At 38.7% G+C, this 19,672-nt stretch overlaps 1 protein-coding gene across 4 annotated transcripts; it reads left to right on the plus strand.

The window, feature by feature from the left end:
- Window positions 1-12,707: 12,707 nt before the first annotated feature.
- LOC130724492 (auxin response factor 19-like) lies at window positions 12,708-19,532 on the plus strand. Of its 4 annotated transcripts, none has more exons than XM_057575722.1 (13): window positions 12,708-12,994; window positions 13,133-13,499; window positions 13,843-13,955; window positions 14,243-14,338; window positions 14,537-14,593; window positions 14,718-14,873; window positions 14,978-15,062; window positions 15,344-15,434; window positions 15,524-15,688; window positions 15,783-16,117; window positions 16,553-18,390; window positions 18,528-18,718; window positions 18,809-19,532. In XM_057575722.1, the coding sequence occupies exons 2-13, from the start codon at window positions 13,457-13,459 to the stop codon at window positions 18,972-18,974; spliced, it is 3,336 nt and encodes a 1,111-aa protein (XP_057431705.1). In that variant the 5' UTR covers window positions 12,708-12,994; window positions 13,133-13,456; the 3' UTR covers window positions 18,975-19,532. The 4 variants fall into 4 exon arrangements, with proteins under 4 accessions (XP_057431705.1, XP_057431706.1, XP_057431708.1 ...); XM_057575723.1 differs by having other exon boundaries at window positions 12,709-12,994; window positions 13,133-13,516; XM_057575725.1 differs by lacking the exons at window positions 12,708-12,994; window positions 13,133-13,499; window positions 13,843-13,955; window positions 14,243-14,338 and having other exon boundaries at window positions 14,541-14,593; window positions 14,693-14,873.
- Window positions 19,533-19,672: the final 140 nt, after the last annotated feature.

Below are 19,672 nucleotides of genomic sequence, written 5' to 3' on the forward strand. Positions count from 1 at the left end.
ACAACAAAGCACCTACATCAAATATATCTAAATACCTGCCCTTGTTTATTCTTTTATATTGAAATAAATATCTCCCACACACGACTCTATTTTTGAAAAACTTTCCACATCGTTGCTTGCCCAAATGATCCAAGAAAATGCAAGAAATATGTTGTTAGACTTTCTCCATCATAGCTCATTTGTTGCTTCGATGTTTGATTACTTTGATCCATGTAAGAACTATTTAGGGTTGCCCCTTGTTCCGGTATGGAACCACAGACTAAAGGCTAACCAGTTTAGAGAGAGCAAACGAAAGTAACAAAGTGAGTAAAAATGCGTGAAATGATAGGTCCCCACCGCTTGGGCGGTCCTCTTTTATTTATAGCTTGGGTTTTGGTCCGGCTGGACCATGGGTTGCCCGACCCATTAATTACATGATACTGATTAGCCCATTCGGTCCGCCCATATCAGTCCACAGGCCCACAAGACACTGATGTTTTAGAACTAAAACGAAAGTGTCTTATTGAGGCCCACAACTTCTGGTACGCCCGTGTACAATGTGAACCAATTTGTGAGCACGCAGGCTTTAATGAAATAAGGCTAATTAACAGAGTAAAAATATACTAGGCTAATCATTATAAAATAATTCTTTCTGCGTGACACGTGATGTCTAAGTGACGCTTTGCCCATCACCTCAATCACTATGCACCATATCAGTCCCCTTCCGGATTTTTGTACCTGCAACAATCATCACAAATATACTACAGATATCTTGGAACTTGTAATGTATAAAACCTACCTAAGCTATGCCATTCGCATTAATTGAAATGTGCATTTAAAATCCACTCATAGGGTAACTTTTTCCTGAAACGACTCTTCTTCTTCGAAACGACGCTTACCTGCCCACTGACACCCCTCTCTGCTCAAGCGTTACTTTTTCCAAACGTCACCTCTTAATGACGCGCCGGTTCACCGCCTCAACAAATTCAAATGTGTGGCCTGAAAGAACGCGTGGATTCACACAAACCACACGCATGCTCACAGTTTGCCTCAAGTATTTTTAACCACACCTTTTTGACACACCCTTTCATCTTCTACCTTCTCTCTATATATAGCAATCCTTTTTACCCCCAAACCACTTCACTCTTGCATTTCAAAATTTTCACCATTCCTCCGCACTTACCAAATTTCTTGCATTTAACTACAAGTGTTCTTGCACATTACCTGAAGTCCTCCAGATTTAACCGAGTTCATCACAGTCTTTTTCACTGGTAAGCATTCTTCACTCTATTTATTCATGAAATCTTACTTCCTTCTACACTAAAAAGTTTCATCTAAATTCTTCTTCTTCTTCATTCGCTTGTTTATCCAAACCAAACTCTACTTAAAATCTATTCTTCCCCACAATTCCAACTTACATTTTACCCTTTTATATTTCATAACCCTGGATCCTTTATAATTTCAGGAATTCTTTTGAAAATGGATGCAAAACACACCCGTAGGACCTCTAAAGCTCCTAAAACTTCTTCCATTGCAGTTGATACATGGGTCACTAGCAAAGTTAAAACTAGGTTCACTAAATTCTGCAATGTTAAAACTGTAATGGATTTAATCACCGAAAACACTTTTCGCTCTGATGGCCAAGATGTGTACCTTGACATAGTCCCCTGTTTACCTACTGAACCTTGTTGTTTTGGGGCTCCTGACCCTACCGGCAAAAACCACACCTATTTCTTTGAAAACATTTTCACCGATCTAAAATGTAAACTCCCTCTCTCAGATTTCACTTGCTCCGTTTTAACCTTACTAAACGTTGCCCCAACACAACTCCATTGTAATAGCTGGGCATACCTGAGGGCGTTCGAACTTCTGTGTCAAGTGTTAGGTATCGAACCCACTAGCAATAAGTTTTTTTACTTCTTTGAAACTAGTGGTAGAAGCATAAAAGGCGAATATCTTTCTTTAGCCGCCGCTAGGGGAAAAGGCCTATTTACCTTATTTAGAAGCCATTACAAACAGTTTAAAGGGAAATTCTTTAGGCTAAACGAAACGGAGAAGTGCAAAGATGTATTTTATTTCAATGATGGAAGCCCAAAGTTCCCTTTCTACTGGACCGCCCGTTATGAGGCTATCATCAAACTACCTGATGACTCCCTCACCCCTGAAGAAATGGTGGATTGCACCTTTCTATCTAGCATTGACTTGAATCTCACCGAATTTCTAGATGCCCATTATGAAAACAGATTGGGTGAATATGTGGGTAAGATTCTTAAATTTCCACATCTTTGTACCTCAAGTATTTATTTGATTTCTAACCCTACCATTTTGTTTCAGCAAAAATGACTCGCCTCTCTGATGATGACATCCTCCGTTTCCGTCGAGAACAACAGGCTGCCAGGGAAAAAAGAAACCCAGCGAAGACTATGTTAGATGCCGATGCTAGTCATTCAGGCACCGAATCGAATCGCCCTCAAAAGAAGAAGAGAAAGAATGAAACACCTGAATTGGCGAAAGGAAAAGACTCTTCTCAGCCCTCAATGGAAAAATTTATGGTGAAGGGTAATCCTCAACATATGACACACAAAGCTGGGTCTTCAAGTGCTGCGCCCCCTTCATGGAAAAGCCTGCTGAAAGAATTTGAAGAGCTCACTTCTGAAGAAGTGACCTCGCTATGGGACTCCAAAATTGACTTTAATTCGATGGTGGAAACAAATTTGGTGTTTGAGGCGGATCGGGAAAAGGTTAAGAAGATCGGATTAAAGGAAGCTTGTCAAGCCATCATGACGAAAGGACTTGAAATTGCGGCGATTTCCAAGATGATTGACCTGGAGACCGCTGACTTTGATGGGATCAACTCCGCCAAACAGTTAGAAGAGAAAGAGAGAGAGATTCTGAAGATGAAAGCTACCATGAAATTGTTGGATTCTGCCAACAAAGTGCATGAGAAGAAAGCCGCAGATTTAACCCTAGAAAATGAACGCTTAAAGAAGCATGCTGAAGACTTAAACATCACTCAGAAAGCTAAAGAGGAAGAACTTGTGAAATCCAAAGCGGAAATCACTCATCTCAATTCCTCCAATGCTGAATTGAAGAATGAAAATTCAAAATTGCATTCAGAAGTTTCTGAACTGAAGAATTCTGTCCTTGATCAATTTGAAGCCGGATTTGCAAAAGCCAAAGAACAGATTCTTTTCCTAAATCCTCAAGTTTCCATCAACCTTGCCGGTTCCGATCCTTATGCTAGGATTGTCGATGGCAAGTTGATCAGCCCTGACACTGGTGATGAGGAAGACGAAGGAGAAGAAGATAAAAATGAAGAAGATGAAAATGTCAACGACAAAGAAGGCGAAGGGGAAAACCATTAGTTCTGTCTCTGTTTAAGAATGACTACCGTACTAATTCATCTTTTAGCTCTCTTTTATTTCCTAAGTTAGTTTAAACTCGTTTATAGTTTGTCTTTTGTATTTGTAAGTGTTGAGCAAGTAGCTCCACAGTTTGTCTTAAAATATTATGTAATGTTTTATTAAGTACTATTAAGGTAATATGTTTTCTATATATCATTGTCTGCAAATTGGTTAATCCTGATGGCTCTGCATCACACTTAGATAACTGTAATACTTAAATTTATAATTTCTACCCTTAAATTATTGTTGTCACTATCCATTCTCAATGAAGACATCAGATCTTAACTTAATACAAAAATTACTATGTTATTCCTTCTAACTTAAGAACATGATCCCTGTAATAACAACTATATCAATTAGACAATCAAAATAATTAATAACACTGCGCTTTACTAACCTTTCAATTAGTAAGTTCAAAGTATAACTTAACATGAATAACTTTTACTAACCTTTCACCAAATTTGATCCGCCTTCGTCGTTTAGTTGAATACCTTATTCCCACATTTTGCAGTACAAAATGAAATATGCTTAAATGAATCTCGTCAAATGTTGTGAATTTTAAACTTAATCAACTACTTTGGAATCATAAGGCCTTTGTGTACATAACTTAGTCAAATTTTGCATTTTTGACATAGTTATTCATGGAAATCAAAGTCAAAATATTTGATTTCATTAATATGCTCGCGTGGAGACTTGTGCTTAGTTTGGACAAGCTTAAATCCAATTTAAGACTGTGCTTATGAATTCGTGGTCGAATGCTCTTGTTTTAAGAGACTTACTTTTTTCTCAATTGTCTGACGTCGCCCAATTGATAGACCTTAGTTGATAAGTTTCCGCTATGGGTAAAAGAAATAAGTAAAATGATACTCCCTTGATCATTTTAAAAAGGTTATGCCTCGTTAAAAACTCTCCCGCCTGGGGTAGAGAAAAGAGTGCATACCTGTTATTCATTAATAATTGATGCCTCGTTAAAAACTCTCCCGCCTGGGGTAGAGAAAAGAGTGCATCGAATTTAGTCTTACACAACAAACATAGTCTTAAACAATACACCAACAAACGTAGACTTCAACACACACAAACTGAAACAACGAAACATAGTCTTGGACAAACATACACTGAAACAAACTGTACAAAACCAAACAAACCGAACGAACCACCCTGCACTTCAACTATAATAATAACGGAGATGCTGTGCATTCCAAGCCCTTGGGACCCTTCGCCCTGATAACTCCTCCAAATGATACGCCCCTTGACTAAGCTCACGCAGAATCCTGTAAGGTCCTTCCCAATTAGGTGATAACTTCGAATCATCAGGTCCTTTTGCCTTCCTGCGCAGAACCAAATCACCAACTTTCATTTGCCTCGGAACCACTCTAGAATTGTATCGCCTTTCCGACCTCTGTTTTACCATTGCCTGCCTCAAACGAACTTCTGCTTGCGTTTCCTCTGCTAAATTGAGATCAACCAATCTATTCATGTCATTCTGCTCTTCACTATAAGTCGCCACCCTGAAAGTTACATCCTGCAATTCTGCTGGTATCATAGCATCTACCCCGTAAGTCAACTTAAAAGGTGATTCGCCAGTAGTTGACTGAGGAGTAGTATTGTACGCCCAAATGACCGTGATCAACTCTTCAGCCCATAATCCTTTAGCTTCGCCTAGACGCTTTCTAATTCCATTGAGAATGACTTTATTCGCTGAGTCCACCTGTCCATTTGTCTGAGGGTGTTCAACTGAGGCGAAACGCATCTCAATTCCCATTCCTGCACAAAAATCCTTCACAGTCCTGCTTGTAAACTGCGTTCCATTGTCTGAGACGATAGTTGCTGGAACACCAAATCTGCAAACCAATTTTCTCCAATAAAACTTTTTGACTTTTTCTGCTGTTATTTTCGCCATTGATTCCGCCTCAATCCACTTAGTAAAATAGTCTATCGCAACCAAAATAAATCTGATCTGAGAACCTGCTGGAGTGAACGGTCCCAGAATATCTACTCCCCACATTGCAAATGGCCACGATGAACTCATTGAGCTAAGAGTCTCAGGCGGTGCCTTATGTAAATCTGTATAAATTTGACATTTACCACACTTCTTCACATATTCCATACAATCCCCTCGTAAAGTTGGCCAATAGAACCCTGCCCTGAACACTTTCGCCGCCAAAGATCTTCCCCCTACATGACTTGCACACACACCTTCGTGAACTTCAAACATGATTCTTTCCGCCTCATCCTTAGAGACACATCTCAATAAAGGAACTCCAATCCCTCTTCTGTACAATTGATCGCCCAACAATGTGTAACGACTCGCCTCGCGAATTTGATCCTTAGAGAATGTCAACACATCAGAGTCTTCTGCCTCCAAACACTGTTTGATACGCCCCATCCAATCTGAACTCGCTAAATTTAACACCATCATCGTCTCATCTTCTTCAATACTTGGGCTACTTAAGACTTCCTGAATAACTGACTTATTGTTTCCCGGCTTCTTGGTGCTTGCTAACTTTGATAGAATATCCGCCCTTGTATTCTCCTCCCGCGGAACATAATTGACCTGCACTGTGCCTATCTGCTTTATCAATCCCTGAGCTTTTAATAAATACTTAGCCAGCTGTGCGTCCCTCGCCTGATATTCACCCTGAATTTGTCTGGAAACTATCTGAGAATCTGTTTTAATCATTATGCTCTTGACCCCCATCTCGATCGCCAACTTCAAACCTGCAATTATAGCTTCATACTCTGCCTGATTATTGCTTGCTTTAAAGTCAAACTTGAGTGACTGCTCAACTGTCACGCCACCTGGCCCTTCTAAGATTATTCCAGCTCCACTTCCCTTGACATTAGACGAGCCATCTACAGACAAACTCCATTCGCCAACTTCCATATTTTTCTCACTGGAAGACATTTCATTAACAAAATCCACCAATACCTGTGCTTTAACCAGACCTTTCCTGTCAAAAGTGATTTCAAACTCTTACAATTCAACAGCCCAGGAAACCATTCGTCCAGCCAGATCAGGCTTTTGCAAAACTTGGCGAAGTGGCAAATCTGTTTTTACCACAATTGGAAAGCCTTGGAAATAAGGTCTTAATTTCCTGGCGGATATGATTAGAGCTAATGCAGCCTTTTCAATTTTTTGGTATCTAATTTCAGCTCCTTGAAGAGCATGACTCACAAAATATATGATCCTCATATCATCTTTACTTTCTTGCAACAAAACCGAACTAACTGCATTATCAGAAATGGAAATAAACATTGATAATGGAATACCTGGAACTGGTTTGGCTAAAATTGGTGGCCTGGATAAATGATCCTTCAAACTTTGGAACGCCTTCTCACATTCTTCAGTCCAATGAAAAGTTTTGTTATTCCTTAAGCATTGAAAAAATGGTGCTGACTTTTCCCCAGAACACGGAAGAAACCTGGACAAAGCCGCTATTCTTCCTGTTAATTTCTGCACATCTTTAACTGAAGCTGGACTCTGCATATCAAGTATCGCCTTGCACTTATCAGGATTCGCCTCAATTCCTCTTCTAGTGATCATGAAACCCAAAAACTTTCCACTTTGAATTCCAAACGAACACTTCTCTGGATTAAGTCTCATGTTATGCTTTCTTAATTCGCCAAAAGCTTCTTCTAGATCAGAACAATGTGCCATCATTTCCTCTGACTTGACCACCATGTCGTCTACATAAATCTCCATGTTCCGCCCCACCTGCTTGTCAAACACCTTATCCATCAACCTTTGATATGTTGCTCCCGCATTCTTCAACCCAAACGGCATAGTCTGATAACAATAGTTCGCCTGATTTGTCATAAAAGCTGTCTTCTCCTCATCGGGCTGGTACATTCTTATCTGGTGATACCCTGAATATGCATCCATGAGGCTAAGCATTCCGAACCCTGATGCCCTATCAACAAGCTTATCAATATTTGGTAAAGGATAAGAATCCTTAGGACAATGTTTGTTCAAATCTGTATAATCCGTGCACATTCGCCACTTTCCATTAGCCTTCTTCACCATAACAACATTCGCCAACCATGTTGGGTACTTTACCTCCCTAATAAATCCAGCTTCGAGTAACTTATTTGTTTCCACCTTCACAGCCTCTGCCTTTTCTTCGCCCATCTTTCTTTTAAACTGAACAATAGGTTTCGCCCCGGGATTTAAAGCCAATTTGTGACATATAAATTCCGGATCGATTCCCGGTAAATCCTTTGCACTCCATGCGAACAAATCCATATTCTCAGACAATAACTTCACTAACCTGCTTTCCTGACTTGTAGTCAAATTGACACCAACTTTCAAGTTTCGCTCCCCAATCCGGATCGCCTTAGTTTCCTCTTCTGATTTCATCTTGTGCTCACTAAATCCCTCTCGAGGATCCAAAATGATTTCTGACTGTTCTAAATCCACCTCATAGACCCGATGCCCCTCTTTCACCGCCTTCTTACCCATGTGCCCATACTGCTTGAAGCTTTCTGAATAACACTTTCGAGCTACCATTTGATCAGCCTTTAAAATTCCAACTCCTCCTTTGCTCAATGGATACTTCGCCGTTAAATGTCTTGTGGAAATGATCGCCCCCAATCTGTTTAGTGATGGCCTCCCAATAAGTATATTGTACGGTGAAGTACATTTTACTACTAAAAACTTAATAGCAAATGCCTCCGCATTCTTCCCTTCTCCAAAGACAGTTTTCAATTCCACATATCCTCGAACAAATACTTTTTCTCCAGAAAAACCCACTAAAGAACCATCATAAGGCAACAAATCAGATTCATTTAGCCCCAACTTTTCAAAAGCGTCACCATAAATCAAATCTGCCGAGCTTCCTTGATCCAGAAGTACCCTCTCAATTTCATAATCAGCAATCCTCAGCATTACAACAATTGGATCGTCTTCGTGAGGCTGTATTCCCTCAAAATCTCGCACAGTAAACGTTATATCGGGTTGATTGGTTGCCCAACTTCCCCAATCATTAGAGTAAACAGCATTAATGGAGTGAACGTACCTTTTACGAGCTGAATTAGTCATCCCTCCGCCACGAAATCCACCAAAAATAGAATGAATTCGCCCCTTTGCTTTTCCATCTGACTGTCTATCTTGACCATCGCCCTCAATCTCTTTTCCATCTTCAGTTCGTCTTACTGAAGTTCCTGCTTCATCTGAATTGCTTCGCCCTTCAAGCTGCTTCATATACCCAGCCTTTATCAATTTGTCAATCTCCTTCTTCAAAGTAAAATAGTCATCAGTATTATGCTCTGAAATCCTATGATACTCGCACCACTTCTTCTTATCCACGTAACCCGTTGACGGCTTTGGCTGCCGTGGAAAACGAATAACATTCGCCTCCAAACACGTGTGCAAAGCTTCAGTCAAATTAACCGCCAAAGGTACTGCACGGTCATTTTGGTTCCGAGTCCACGTCATCGAATGTCCTGGCCCACGCACTCCATACGGTTGAGCACGATTTTTGAAATTAGAACGGTTAGCAAATCGGCCGTCATAACGGTTACGATTGTTATACCCTGCGCTGCTACTCTCGGTCCATCCCTTCGAATATTGATCTGCAACCGCTCCCTTCTTCGTCTCAAACTGCTGTTTCTGCCCTGGAACCGCTGCATTCGGGCGGTTGTTCTTGATCCGATCACTCTGCTCCTCCCTAATGTACCCTTGTACCCTTTCGCGCAAATGCACCATTGTCTCCACAGGTTTTCTACTCAAATTACTGTTCAAACCACCCGGCTTCAAGCCCAATTCAAAAGCTGCAATGCAAATTTCTGGCATTTTATCCTCCAAATGAACAGATAATTGATTGAAACGCCCCATGTAAGACTGCAAAGTCTCATTTGGTCCTTGACGAACATTAAATAATGTCGCCGGAGTTACTTTTTGTGCACGACTGGTAGAAAACTGAGACAAGAACTTTGTAGACAATTCAGTAAAATTGACAATTGACCTTGACGGTAGAGTGGTAAACCAAATCATCGCTGATTTTTTAAAAGTTGATGGCAACATTTTGCACTTCAACGCGTCTGATGCGCCTACAATGACCATTTTCGTGTTGAAATACACTAAATGGTCTTTTGGGTCTGAATCGCCATAGTACGAGTCAAGTTTCAATGTCTTTAAATTGTCTGGGACGGCAGTGTTCGCTATTTCCTCTGTAAAAGGTTGAAAGTCCACCACCGTCTCAGCCATTCTTCGATCGCCCTCTCGTAAACCCTGAGTCTGATTGATGTCAGTAAGTTGATTCTGTAACTGTTGATTATGTTGACGAAGTTCATTGAGATCGTCCATGATCCGCTGAAGAACATCAGGAGGAACATCATTTTGTTGAACATGATTCCTCTCTCCGTTCGCCCCGGATCGAGTTACCATTGCGGTGAAAATTGAAGCCTAGGAAAGTATCCAGGGCCCCACGGTGGGCGCCAATGTTCCGGTATGGAACCACAGACTAAAGGCTAACCAGTTTAGAGAGAGCAAACGAAAGTAACAAAGTGAGTAAAAATGCGTGAAATGATAGGTCCCCACCGCTTGGGCGGTCCTCTTTTATTTATAGCTTGGGTTTTGGTCCGGCTGGACCATGGGTTGCCCGGCCCATTAATTACATGATACTGATTAGCCCATTCGGTCCGCCCATATCAGTCCACCCCTAGACTTCAACTAATTTTGAAGGTTTAAGCTTAATTAAGGTGCAATGATCAGTCAAAGAGGAGCCAAACCTTTGATATGTGAAGAACTCCGATCCTGCTTTTGCGGCTAGTAGTGGCTGTCCTAGCGTGCATATAAAAAGTTCTCTGTTTTTATTTTTATTATTTTCATATTTTTTATAGGTCATGAATCAAATACTAATTATTAATGACATGATGAAAAGTGGAACCGGTGGGTTTTACTTTATTTTATTTAAAGATGAAATGAATCGAGGTGGAACTTAATTTTGGGGGAAGGGTTTGATATTGTATGATGTGAGTAAAGGAGCAATAAAAAAATAGAGGAAGTCCTAATCAATCTACAAGGGAAGAATAATTGATATTTTTTGTATAAAAAATTAATAAATATTCAGTTCATTGTATGGATATTTTAGATGTGTATAAATATGAGGAAGGCTAGCAATACAATTTTTTTTTTGAAAAGTCAAGAATAAAATAAAATAAGGAGCATAAGGAGTGCCCCAATCCAAGTACAAATCAATACAAGATCAATGCTCTAACTTAACAATTACTCAACATTGCCAAGTAAAAGCACAAATTAAGAGAATATTGATTTAATTAACTCGATCGTAGACATTTATTTTACTAGCTAGAAGGAAAATTATCATAAAATGTTAAAAAATAATAATAAGTGTAATTATATTAATGATTTGTAAGTACTCTTTTATGCCGAAATGAAAATAAATATTAATTGTAAAAAATAAAATCTTCTTTTGAGTAAATAAGTACAAATAAATTTCGAGGACATCTATCATCGAATAAGAAAGACACATTATTACATAAAAAAAAATTATTTGGTAAAGAAAATTTTGTATTCATAAACTCAACTCATTTACATAATTTGAATAAAATTGTTTTAATAGATAATAGTTGTGCTTTTTTTAAAAAAAATTGCCGCATTATCACATAAAAAAAGTACTATGCCAAAAAAAAATCATCCCATACATCAAAGTTTTTTTTAGGGCAACTACTATCATTATTACAAGAATTTTTATATGCTTATGAGATTCTTAATTAGTACTGTTTAGGGCCTAGAGAATAATTGATATCATGTTTCACAAATGGCTTTTGCGGTTTTGTGGGTCCAAGCATCTAGGAAGAATCCCAAAAAAATGGTAACACATCATTTCAAAGTTCGTAAAGAACTCCATAAAGATAAGAATTTGATAAAAAAAAATATAATGACCCCAGTAATCTCCACATTCATTTCAAAGTTCAAACATATTGTGGATGGCCACCCCACCAAGCATTATAAAAGATATAACAAATAAATTAACTTTAGCAAAACTAGTCTATTAATTTCATATAGCGAATCTATTAACATTTTCACCAGAAAAGGTAAGTTCATGTATCCAATCCAGCGGCTTAATGTTAATTAAAGAGCACCATATCAAGCGTCAAAAGAGAAGAGAGCACCTTAACATGATACCCCCAAAGTCTCTCATGTGTCTCTAATTTAGAGAGTTATGATCTTACCTTTTTGTTAATCACTTAAAGATTAATCTTAAAACTAATTATATTTGTTTTAGTATGATATTCATTATACTAAAAAGTTATTTGGTACTTAATTTTGAGAAAATCCACAAAAGGTAGCTTAAGCGAAGAGTAGGTCAAAGTTTTTGGGTTCGATTCCTGTACAATACTCTTAAATGAGTAATGAAAAATCTTAACTATAATTAAATATTGAATCTAAAATAATCAACATTTAAATGAGACCAGATCCCACATGAATTACACAAATAAAAAGAGAGATTATTATAAGAAAAAGCAACAATCATGATGAAGCATGCCTTCTCACATAAACATGAAAGTTTCTTTTCTATATTTTACCCACCACCTCCACCCGGATAACAATGAAATGTTCCCCTATCACATATATTTATTCGCCTAGGTTTTTGACATATATAGAAATAGTTTTGTTTTGAAATTTATCAGCACATCTTCTTAAATTTATTAAATCAGGAACATCAATATCATCTACTAATAATTAATCACTTGTGTCAGTGAATTTGGAACCACATGAAAACTTTGTACATAATTTGTACTAATATTTTATGAGTTTGCATTTTGCACTGATTTTAAAGTGCTCTAGCATAATCTATTTAACATAAATTAAGTGATTAAAACAGCAATGTTTAACACAACTAAATAGGTAGTTATGAAAAATGATTTATTTCCGGAAGCTTACCTATTTAATATAATCTCTCGAGAAAATTAATTTTATGATTATTGACGGTGAGATACTTTATGCAACTGTTCATGTGCGGTTATTTTTGTTTCCCCTAAGGTATTCTCGCCGCCGCCAACAGTCACGAGACTAATCCTTCGAAGCTCTGAGATCACATTAAGTGATAGGTTCCTCACAACAAATATTTCTCCATACACCTCACACACATCGCGTAAAAATTCATGTGCGGTTATTGATATAAGAAAAGCAGCACCGAATGCAAATTTGAGTGGATGTAAGGTGGGTTTTGGGGCCCAAATGTTTAATCACTGGAAGGAATATTATTATTGTCTAAAACACTATCATGTCATGTAATTAAGCTACACTAATCTTGTTTAAATTTGCTTAACAATGATAGTTAATGAGTTCTTTTTAACCATGCCTGTCTGTGATTGATTGCTTCAGCCTCTATTTCATGTCGGCTTGTTCACATAAAGGAAATTATATATAATAAAAAAGCTGTCTTGCTTTTGTTCTGCCCTTCTGATTTCCCGGCGACAAGTCAGTTTCCTCAACTTTGGTCCCCGGAGACATCACACACATACACTGCTACCTTAATCCTCACGAAGTTTTACTTCCCCATTTTCTGCTTTTCCATTTCTTTTTTGCTTGTCTGTGTTCTGTTCCTGGAGTTCATGATGCTCATCAACAACATGCTGCCTTGAAGGTGATTCCTTTTGTCTTGTTTTTATGTTGGGGATGAGTTTTCTTCAAGCTTTTGTTTGCTTCTGTTTTTTTGTTTTTTACTAATTGTTGTTTGGTGTCACTGTTGACATGGTTTGCTATGGTGATTCTGGTTTTTCAGCTGCAAAGTTCTGTTTTTTAGATTTGGAAGTTCCATTTTCTGGTGTTTGAGATTCAGCACTGAGATGTGAGCTTGAGTTCTTGGATGCTGGTGGAGTAAATTGCAGAAAGTGGAGGCTTTGTGTTGAGTTTGGATTTTGTGTGAGGTTGAAGAGAAAAATTGTTGCATTTCTGGGAGAAAAGGGTGAACTTTTTTGTTGACTCTGCTCTCAATGTTATTGGAATTTGTTATTGTGGAAGACTTGGGGAACAAGGTTAAATCTTGTTGCTAGAAAAAGACCAAAAGAGTTGAACTTTTTTGGGGCTATCACTGTTTTAGATCGTAATGAAGGCTCCTCCCAATGGCTACTTGCCTAATTCTGGTGAAGGTGTGTGTTTTCTCAAGGTTTGCTTGCAGCCTCATTATGTTCTCTCTCTCTCTCTCTCTATATCTATCTCTCTCTCTCTCTCTCTCTCTCTTAGTGTTTTTCTGTTTGGATTTGTCTGTGACCTTCAATTGGAATGGAACATGCCTAATATGAAGTTGTGTGTTTTTTGGAGCTCTTAAAGCTGTTGTATTTGGTCTCTCTAAACTTGGATTCTACATATTTCAGCCTCTTCCTTCTTTACTTTGGCCCTTAATCATAAATAAGCATAAACAGAATTGAAGAGTTGAACATTTACTGCTTCATATTTTTTTTTATCTCTTAATACAATTTAACATTATAACAGGAGAAAGGAAGAGCATCAATTCAGAGTTATGGCATGCTTGTGCTGGACCATTGGTTTCTTTACCTCCGGTTGGAAGTCTTGTGGTTTACTTCCCTCAAGGACATAGTGAGCAAGTATGCTTCCAATCCCTTTGATTCTTCAAACATGATTTTTTTTCATTTTGGGTTCTGGTGGATAGGGAGAGCCTCGGTGCAACGGTAAAGTTGCTTCTGTCATGTGACTTTGTGGTCATAGGTTAGAGTAGTGGAATCAGCCTACTACAAAAATGTAAGGCTGCCCACATTAGATCCATAAAGTAGGTCCGGCCCCTCTCTGGACCTCGCATAGTGAGAGTTTTATAGCACCAGGTTTGCCCCTTTTGGATTCTGATGGAGTTTCTTTTGACTATTATGACTTTCAGGTTGCAGCTTCCATGCAAAAGGAGGCTGATTTTATACCCAGTTACCCTAACCTTCCCTCCAAGTTGATTTGCATGCTTCACAATGTTGCCTTGCATGTAGGTGCACTTTCCTCATGTCACCTGGCTGTGCTACAATAATGAAAACTTTTGAACAAGATTTCTTCAAATTTTTATTGCAAGAGTATTGCTTCAACAAGCATTTGATATGATCCTTCTTCTGGTTTTCTATTTTTCTGAGTGCCAATACTTTATTACACAATACATAAATTGATATGTTTTTCTATTTTGGATCAGGCTGATCCTGAAACTGACGAGGTCTATGCACAGATGACCCTTCAACCAGTAAATAAAGTAGGTCAGCTGTTTAATCTGATAATTTGTTGATATATATATATATATCTGGGATCTGTTTGCCAATGACCCAAGCCGATGATGTATAACTTGTCGAAGGTTGTTTGATGTTCATGTTCTGCAGTATGACAAGGAAGCAATGTTGGCATCAGACATGGGGCTCAAACAAAACAACCAACCTACTGAATTCTTTTGCAAAACTCTTACAGCTAGTGACACTAGCACTCATGGTGGATTCTCTGTGCCTCGTAGAGCAGCTGAGAAAATATTTCCACCTCTGGTACGTATACAACGTTTTCATTTACTCTAGTAAGAATCGGGAAAGTCTTATCACTCTTATGTGATTTTTCTATGCTAACCGCTAACCAGAAGTTTCTTTGACAGGATTTTTCAATGCAACCTCCGGCTCAAGAGATTGTTGCCAAAGATTTGCATGACAATACATGGACATTTAGACATATTTATCGCGGTATACTAACTCTTACCTTTCTTTCATTGCCTTCATCCTTTACTTTATTTTATCATTGGTTTCATTGTGATCTAAACCACTGTCATATGTTATCTTGTTTGTGATGCAACCTCATTTTGGTTGAAGTAATCATATCCTAGGAAATATCTATAATTATCAATTTAATGATACTCTTTGTTTTTGAATTCATATTATACGTTTGACTAATCAATGAATATAGAAGTTTCTTATTTGATGTTTTACATGGTTGAGTACTAAAACTGCTAGAACATCGGTTACAGGACAACCAAAAAGGCATCTATTGACTACCGGTTGGAGTGTCTTCATTAGCACGAAAAGGCTGTTTGCCGGAGATTCTGTTCTTTTTGTAAGGTAAAGAGTAATTTTTTATTTTTTTTATTGGAAACTCCAGGAATAATTCGATACCTGTCGCTGAGCCAGTTAACTTTGATTATTTTTAGAGATGAAAAACAGCAACTTCTTTTAGGCATAAAGCGAGCTAATAGACAGCAAACAGCTCTATCTTCATCAGTAATATCCAGTGACAGCATGCATATTGGCATTCTTGCTGCTGCAGCTCATGCTGCTTCAAATAACAGCCCTTTTACTATATTTTATAATCCAAGGTACTAATTGGATTGAATCATTGCTATGATAACATAGAATGGCATCCATTATTTATTTGTGACAGCCTCTTATAAACATCTTTCAATTTAACAGGACCAGCCCCTCTGAATTTGTAATTCCATTGGCCAAGTATAATAAGTCCATGTACTCTCAAGTTTCTCTTGGAATGAGATTCAGAATGATGTTTGAGACTGAGGAGTCAGGAGTGCGCAGATATATGGGTACAGTCACTGGGATCAGTGACTTGGATCCTGCCCGCTGGAAAAGTTCACAGTGGCGAAATCTTCAGGTTGGATGGGATGAATCAACAGCTGGTGAGCGCCCAAGCAGAGTTTCTATTTGGGATATTGAACCAGTTGTGACTCCTTTCTACATTTGTCCACCTCCTTTTTTTAGGCCCAAGTACTCCAAGCAACCAGGAATGCCAGGTAGCCAGAGTCCCCTTAACTTATTCAAATTTTGATTGATTTACTTTAATTTAAAATTTGCAAGGATTATATTCAATTTGTTAAAAATCTGTCTAAAAGAAGATTTATACTTAAGCACTGTTAACAGGTCTGCGGAAGTTCAATACTGGATGTTGGTTGTATGCATACAGTGATTAAACTGACGAATTTGCTTGTACATACATGATTTTGAGTCAAGAAGCTTGTGTTCATGAAAATCTAGTTTAGATCCATTTAATTGGTGTGTTCAAAAGATTTTTTTGAAATGATCTCAACTTTGAAGTACATTCTCATATTTAATAGAATTTTGAAAGAGTAACATTCAGAAAGTCCATATGTCATTTGTCTCTCCTCTTCTCATCCTTTGGATGTTGTGTTTAGATAGGTGATAGATGATCATTCCTATTTATTTTGCAGAAGATGAGTCTGATATAGAAAATGCTTGCAAGAGGGCTATGCCTTGGCTTGGGGATGAACTTGGCATGAAGGACGCCTCGAGTTCAATCTTTCCTGGTTTGAGTTTAGTACAATGGATGAGCATGCAGCAGAATAATCAGTTTTCTACCACACAATCAGGATTTTTACCTCCATCTATGTTGTCATCAAATACACTGCATGGTAACCTTAACACTGATGATCCATCCAAGCTATTAAGCTTTCAAGCCCCTGCTCTCTCTACTCCAACAAGTCTTCAATTTAGCAAACCTAATTTACCAAACCAAGTCAATCAATTGCAACAGTCCCCAACTTCTTGGCCTCAGCAGCAGCAGAAGCTGCAGTCATTGTTGCAAACACCATTAAACCAGGTCCAGCAGCAGCAGAGGCAACAACAGCAGCCTGGGCCACAAAACCTGCCACAGCCACCGCAACAACAACAGCAACCGCATCTGCCTCAACAGAGAGCACAACAAACACAACAACAACAGCAACAGCCGTTTCAACATACGGTTATGAATAATGGGGCAGTTGCTTCTAGCCAGATTCCAAATCAAGGTGTACAGCAACCAGTAACCTATTCTCAGCTTCAGCAACAGCAATTACTCTCAGGAAGTGTACCACCCCAACAAGGTTTCCAATCATCCGGTAAGAATACATTGCTAATGACATCCTTACCACAAGAGTCACAATTTCAGCAACACATAGACCAGCAATCTACTCTCTTACAGAGGCAGCAGCAGCAGCAGCAGCAACAGCAACAGACACAGTTGCAACAATCTCCAATGCAGTTATTACAACAAAGCCTGTTGCACAGGGCACCACAGCAGTCACAAATGACTCAAATGTCACTGCAAAACGCCTCAGAGCAACAACCACAGTTACAGTTACTACAAAAATTGCAACAACAACAACAGCAGCAGCAGCATCAACAACTCCTTTCTACATCTAGCCCAAATATGCAGTCTCAGCTCCTGCAGCAACAAAATGCTCACCAACAAAACCAGCAACTACCACAACTGCCTCTGTCACAGCACCAGCCTCAACAGCTCGGTAACAATGCATTCTCAATGGATAAGTTTCTTAACAACAACTTCTCTTCAGCTCCGATGCAATCACAGCAACTTCCTGGGAACCAATCCCAGAACACACCGAAATCACTGTCTAGAGCACCCTCTACTCTTTCAGATGGAGATGCACCATCATGCTCAACTTCTCCATCTACTAATACCTGTCAGATATCTCCTCCAAATCTTCTGAGAAGAAATCAACAAATAACTGTCACATTAGGGGTGACTTCAGTTGTTGAACCCACCAATAATCTGATGGAGCTGCAGACTAAGTCTGACATGCAGATCAAACATGAACTGCACAGTGCTAAAGGGCCTGACAAGCTAAAATATAAAGGAACAATTGCTGAACAGATGGAGACTTCTTCCGGAACATCTTACTGTATTGATACTGGTAATATCCACCAGAACTTCCAACTTCCCAACTTCTGCATGGATGGGGATGTCCAATCACACCCAAGAAATAATCTACCATTTGCATCTCATCTTGATGGATTAACACCAGATACTTTTCTCTCAAGGGGGTATGACTCTCAAAAAGATCTTCAGAACTTGCTGTCTAATTATGGTGCTGCTCCAAGAGACATTGAAACTGAGCTGTCCACTGCTGCTATTAGCTCAGAGCTGTTTGGGATGCCAAACATGCCTTTTAAGCCCGGATGCTCAAATGATATTGCCATGAATGATACTGGGGTTTTGAATAATGGCTTGTGGGCCAATCAAACTCAACGAATGCGAACATATACCAAGGTTTGCCATCACTCATTCTTTGACAAATTTGTGAATCTATTCAAATTTAGTATATTGACTGAGTGCATTAACTACCTATTTTTAACATCTTGTTTGAATGGTGTTTAAATGCTTGATACTGATTGCTTATTGCGCAGGTGCAAAAATGTGGCTCTGTTGGAAGATGTATTGATGTCACCCGCTATAGTGGATATGATGAACTCCGGCAGGATTTGGCTCGAATGTTTGGGATTGAAGGGCAGCTAGAAGATCCTCAAAGAACTGAATGGAAACTGGTATATGTAGATCATGAAAACGACATTCTTCTTGTCGGTGATGACCCTTGGGAGTAAGTAATTAATTCCTTGTAGTTCACAGTGCCTAATATTTCTGCCATTCTGGTTTTTCTTCTTAATCTTGAACTTACAATTCCTTGCAGAGAATTTGTGAGCTGTGTCCAGAGCATAAAGATACTGTCATCTGCTGAGGTGCAGCAAATGAGCTTGGATGGGGATTTAGGCCATGTTCCAATCCCCAATCAGGCTTGTAGCGAGACGGAAAATGGCAATGCTTGGAGGGGACAGTATGATGATAACTTCAAGTAGTTGACATTTTTGAACAGTCAACTTGTACATTATTTTGGGAGATGAAGTACTAACTTAACCCTTGAGATTTCTTATTGCTGCTTCTTTGTATCACAAAATTGAAAGGAAGCACATTCATTGCAAAAGATGCAGTCGATGGTGGATTGTAGAAGAGGTTACTGCATCTGGTTCTATGTCAACAACACACTGCTTTTAATGGTGAGAGAAGTTTAGATCCTTAGATGTACCAAAGACCAAGATTCCTCTGCTACAAATGTTAGATCCTAATTTAGATTCTATTTTCTTGTAGCTGCTAGTTCTTGGTGACATTTCTTTTCTTTTTCTCCTTTTTGGCAAGCCTTATGGGCCAGCTGGTGTATAATTATGTGATCGATAATTGTTCTTATATATGTAAAGAATGTGTATTGCTTACACCTCTTTAAATGTGTCCACTAAGTTAGGTGAGTTAGGCAACCAAGTGATATGTCAATTTTAACTGTTGTACACAGTGCCTAAGCTGTTTCCATTGTGGCAATCATGGTGCTGTTATTATAAATGAAGAAAGCTCAGTTTACTTCCGGTTGTCGTCTGTTTCAGCATGCTTACTAATTTTTTGCATATACAAGATATCTTCGAGGGAACTTTGATACGGCTCAGTGGTTCTCTTAAATAATGTCAAGTGTTGTAGGGAGGTGGCAACAAACACATAATCTTACTTC

Source organism: Lotus japonicus, chromosome 6 (assembly GCF_012489685.1).
Source record: "Lotus japonicus ecotype B-129 chromosome 6, LjGifu_v1.2".
Lineage (NCBI taxonomy): Eukaryota > Viridiplantae > Streptophyta > Magnoliopsida > Fabales > Fabaceae > Lotus > Lotus japonicus.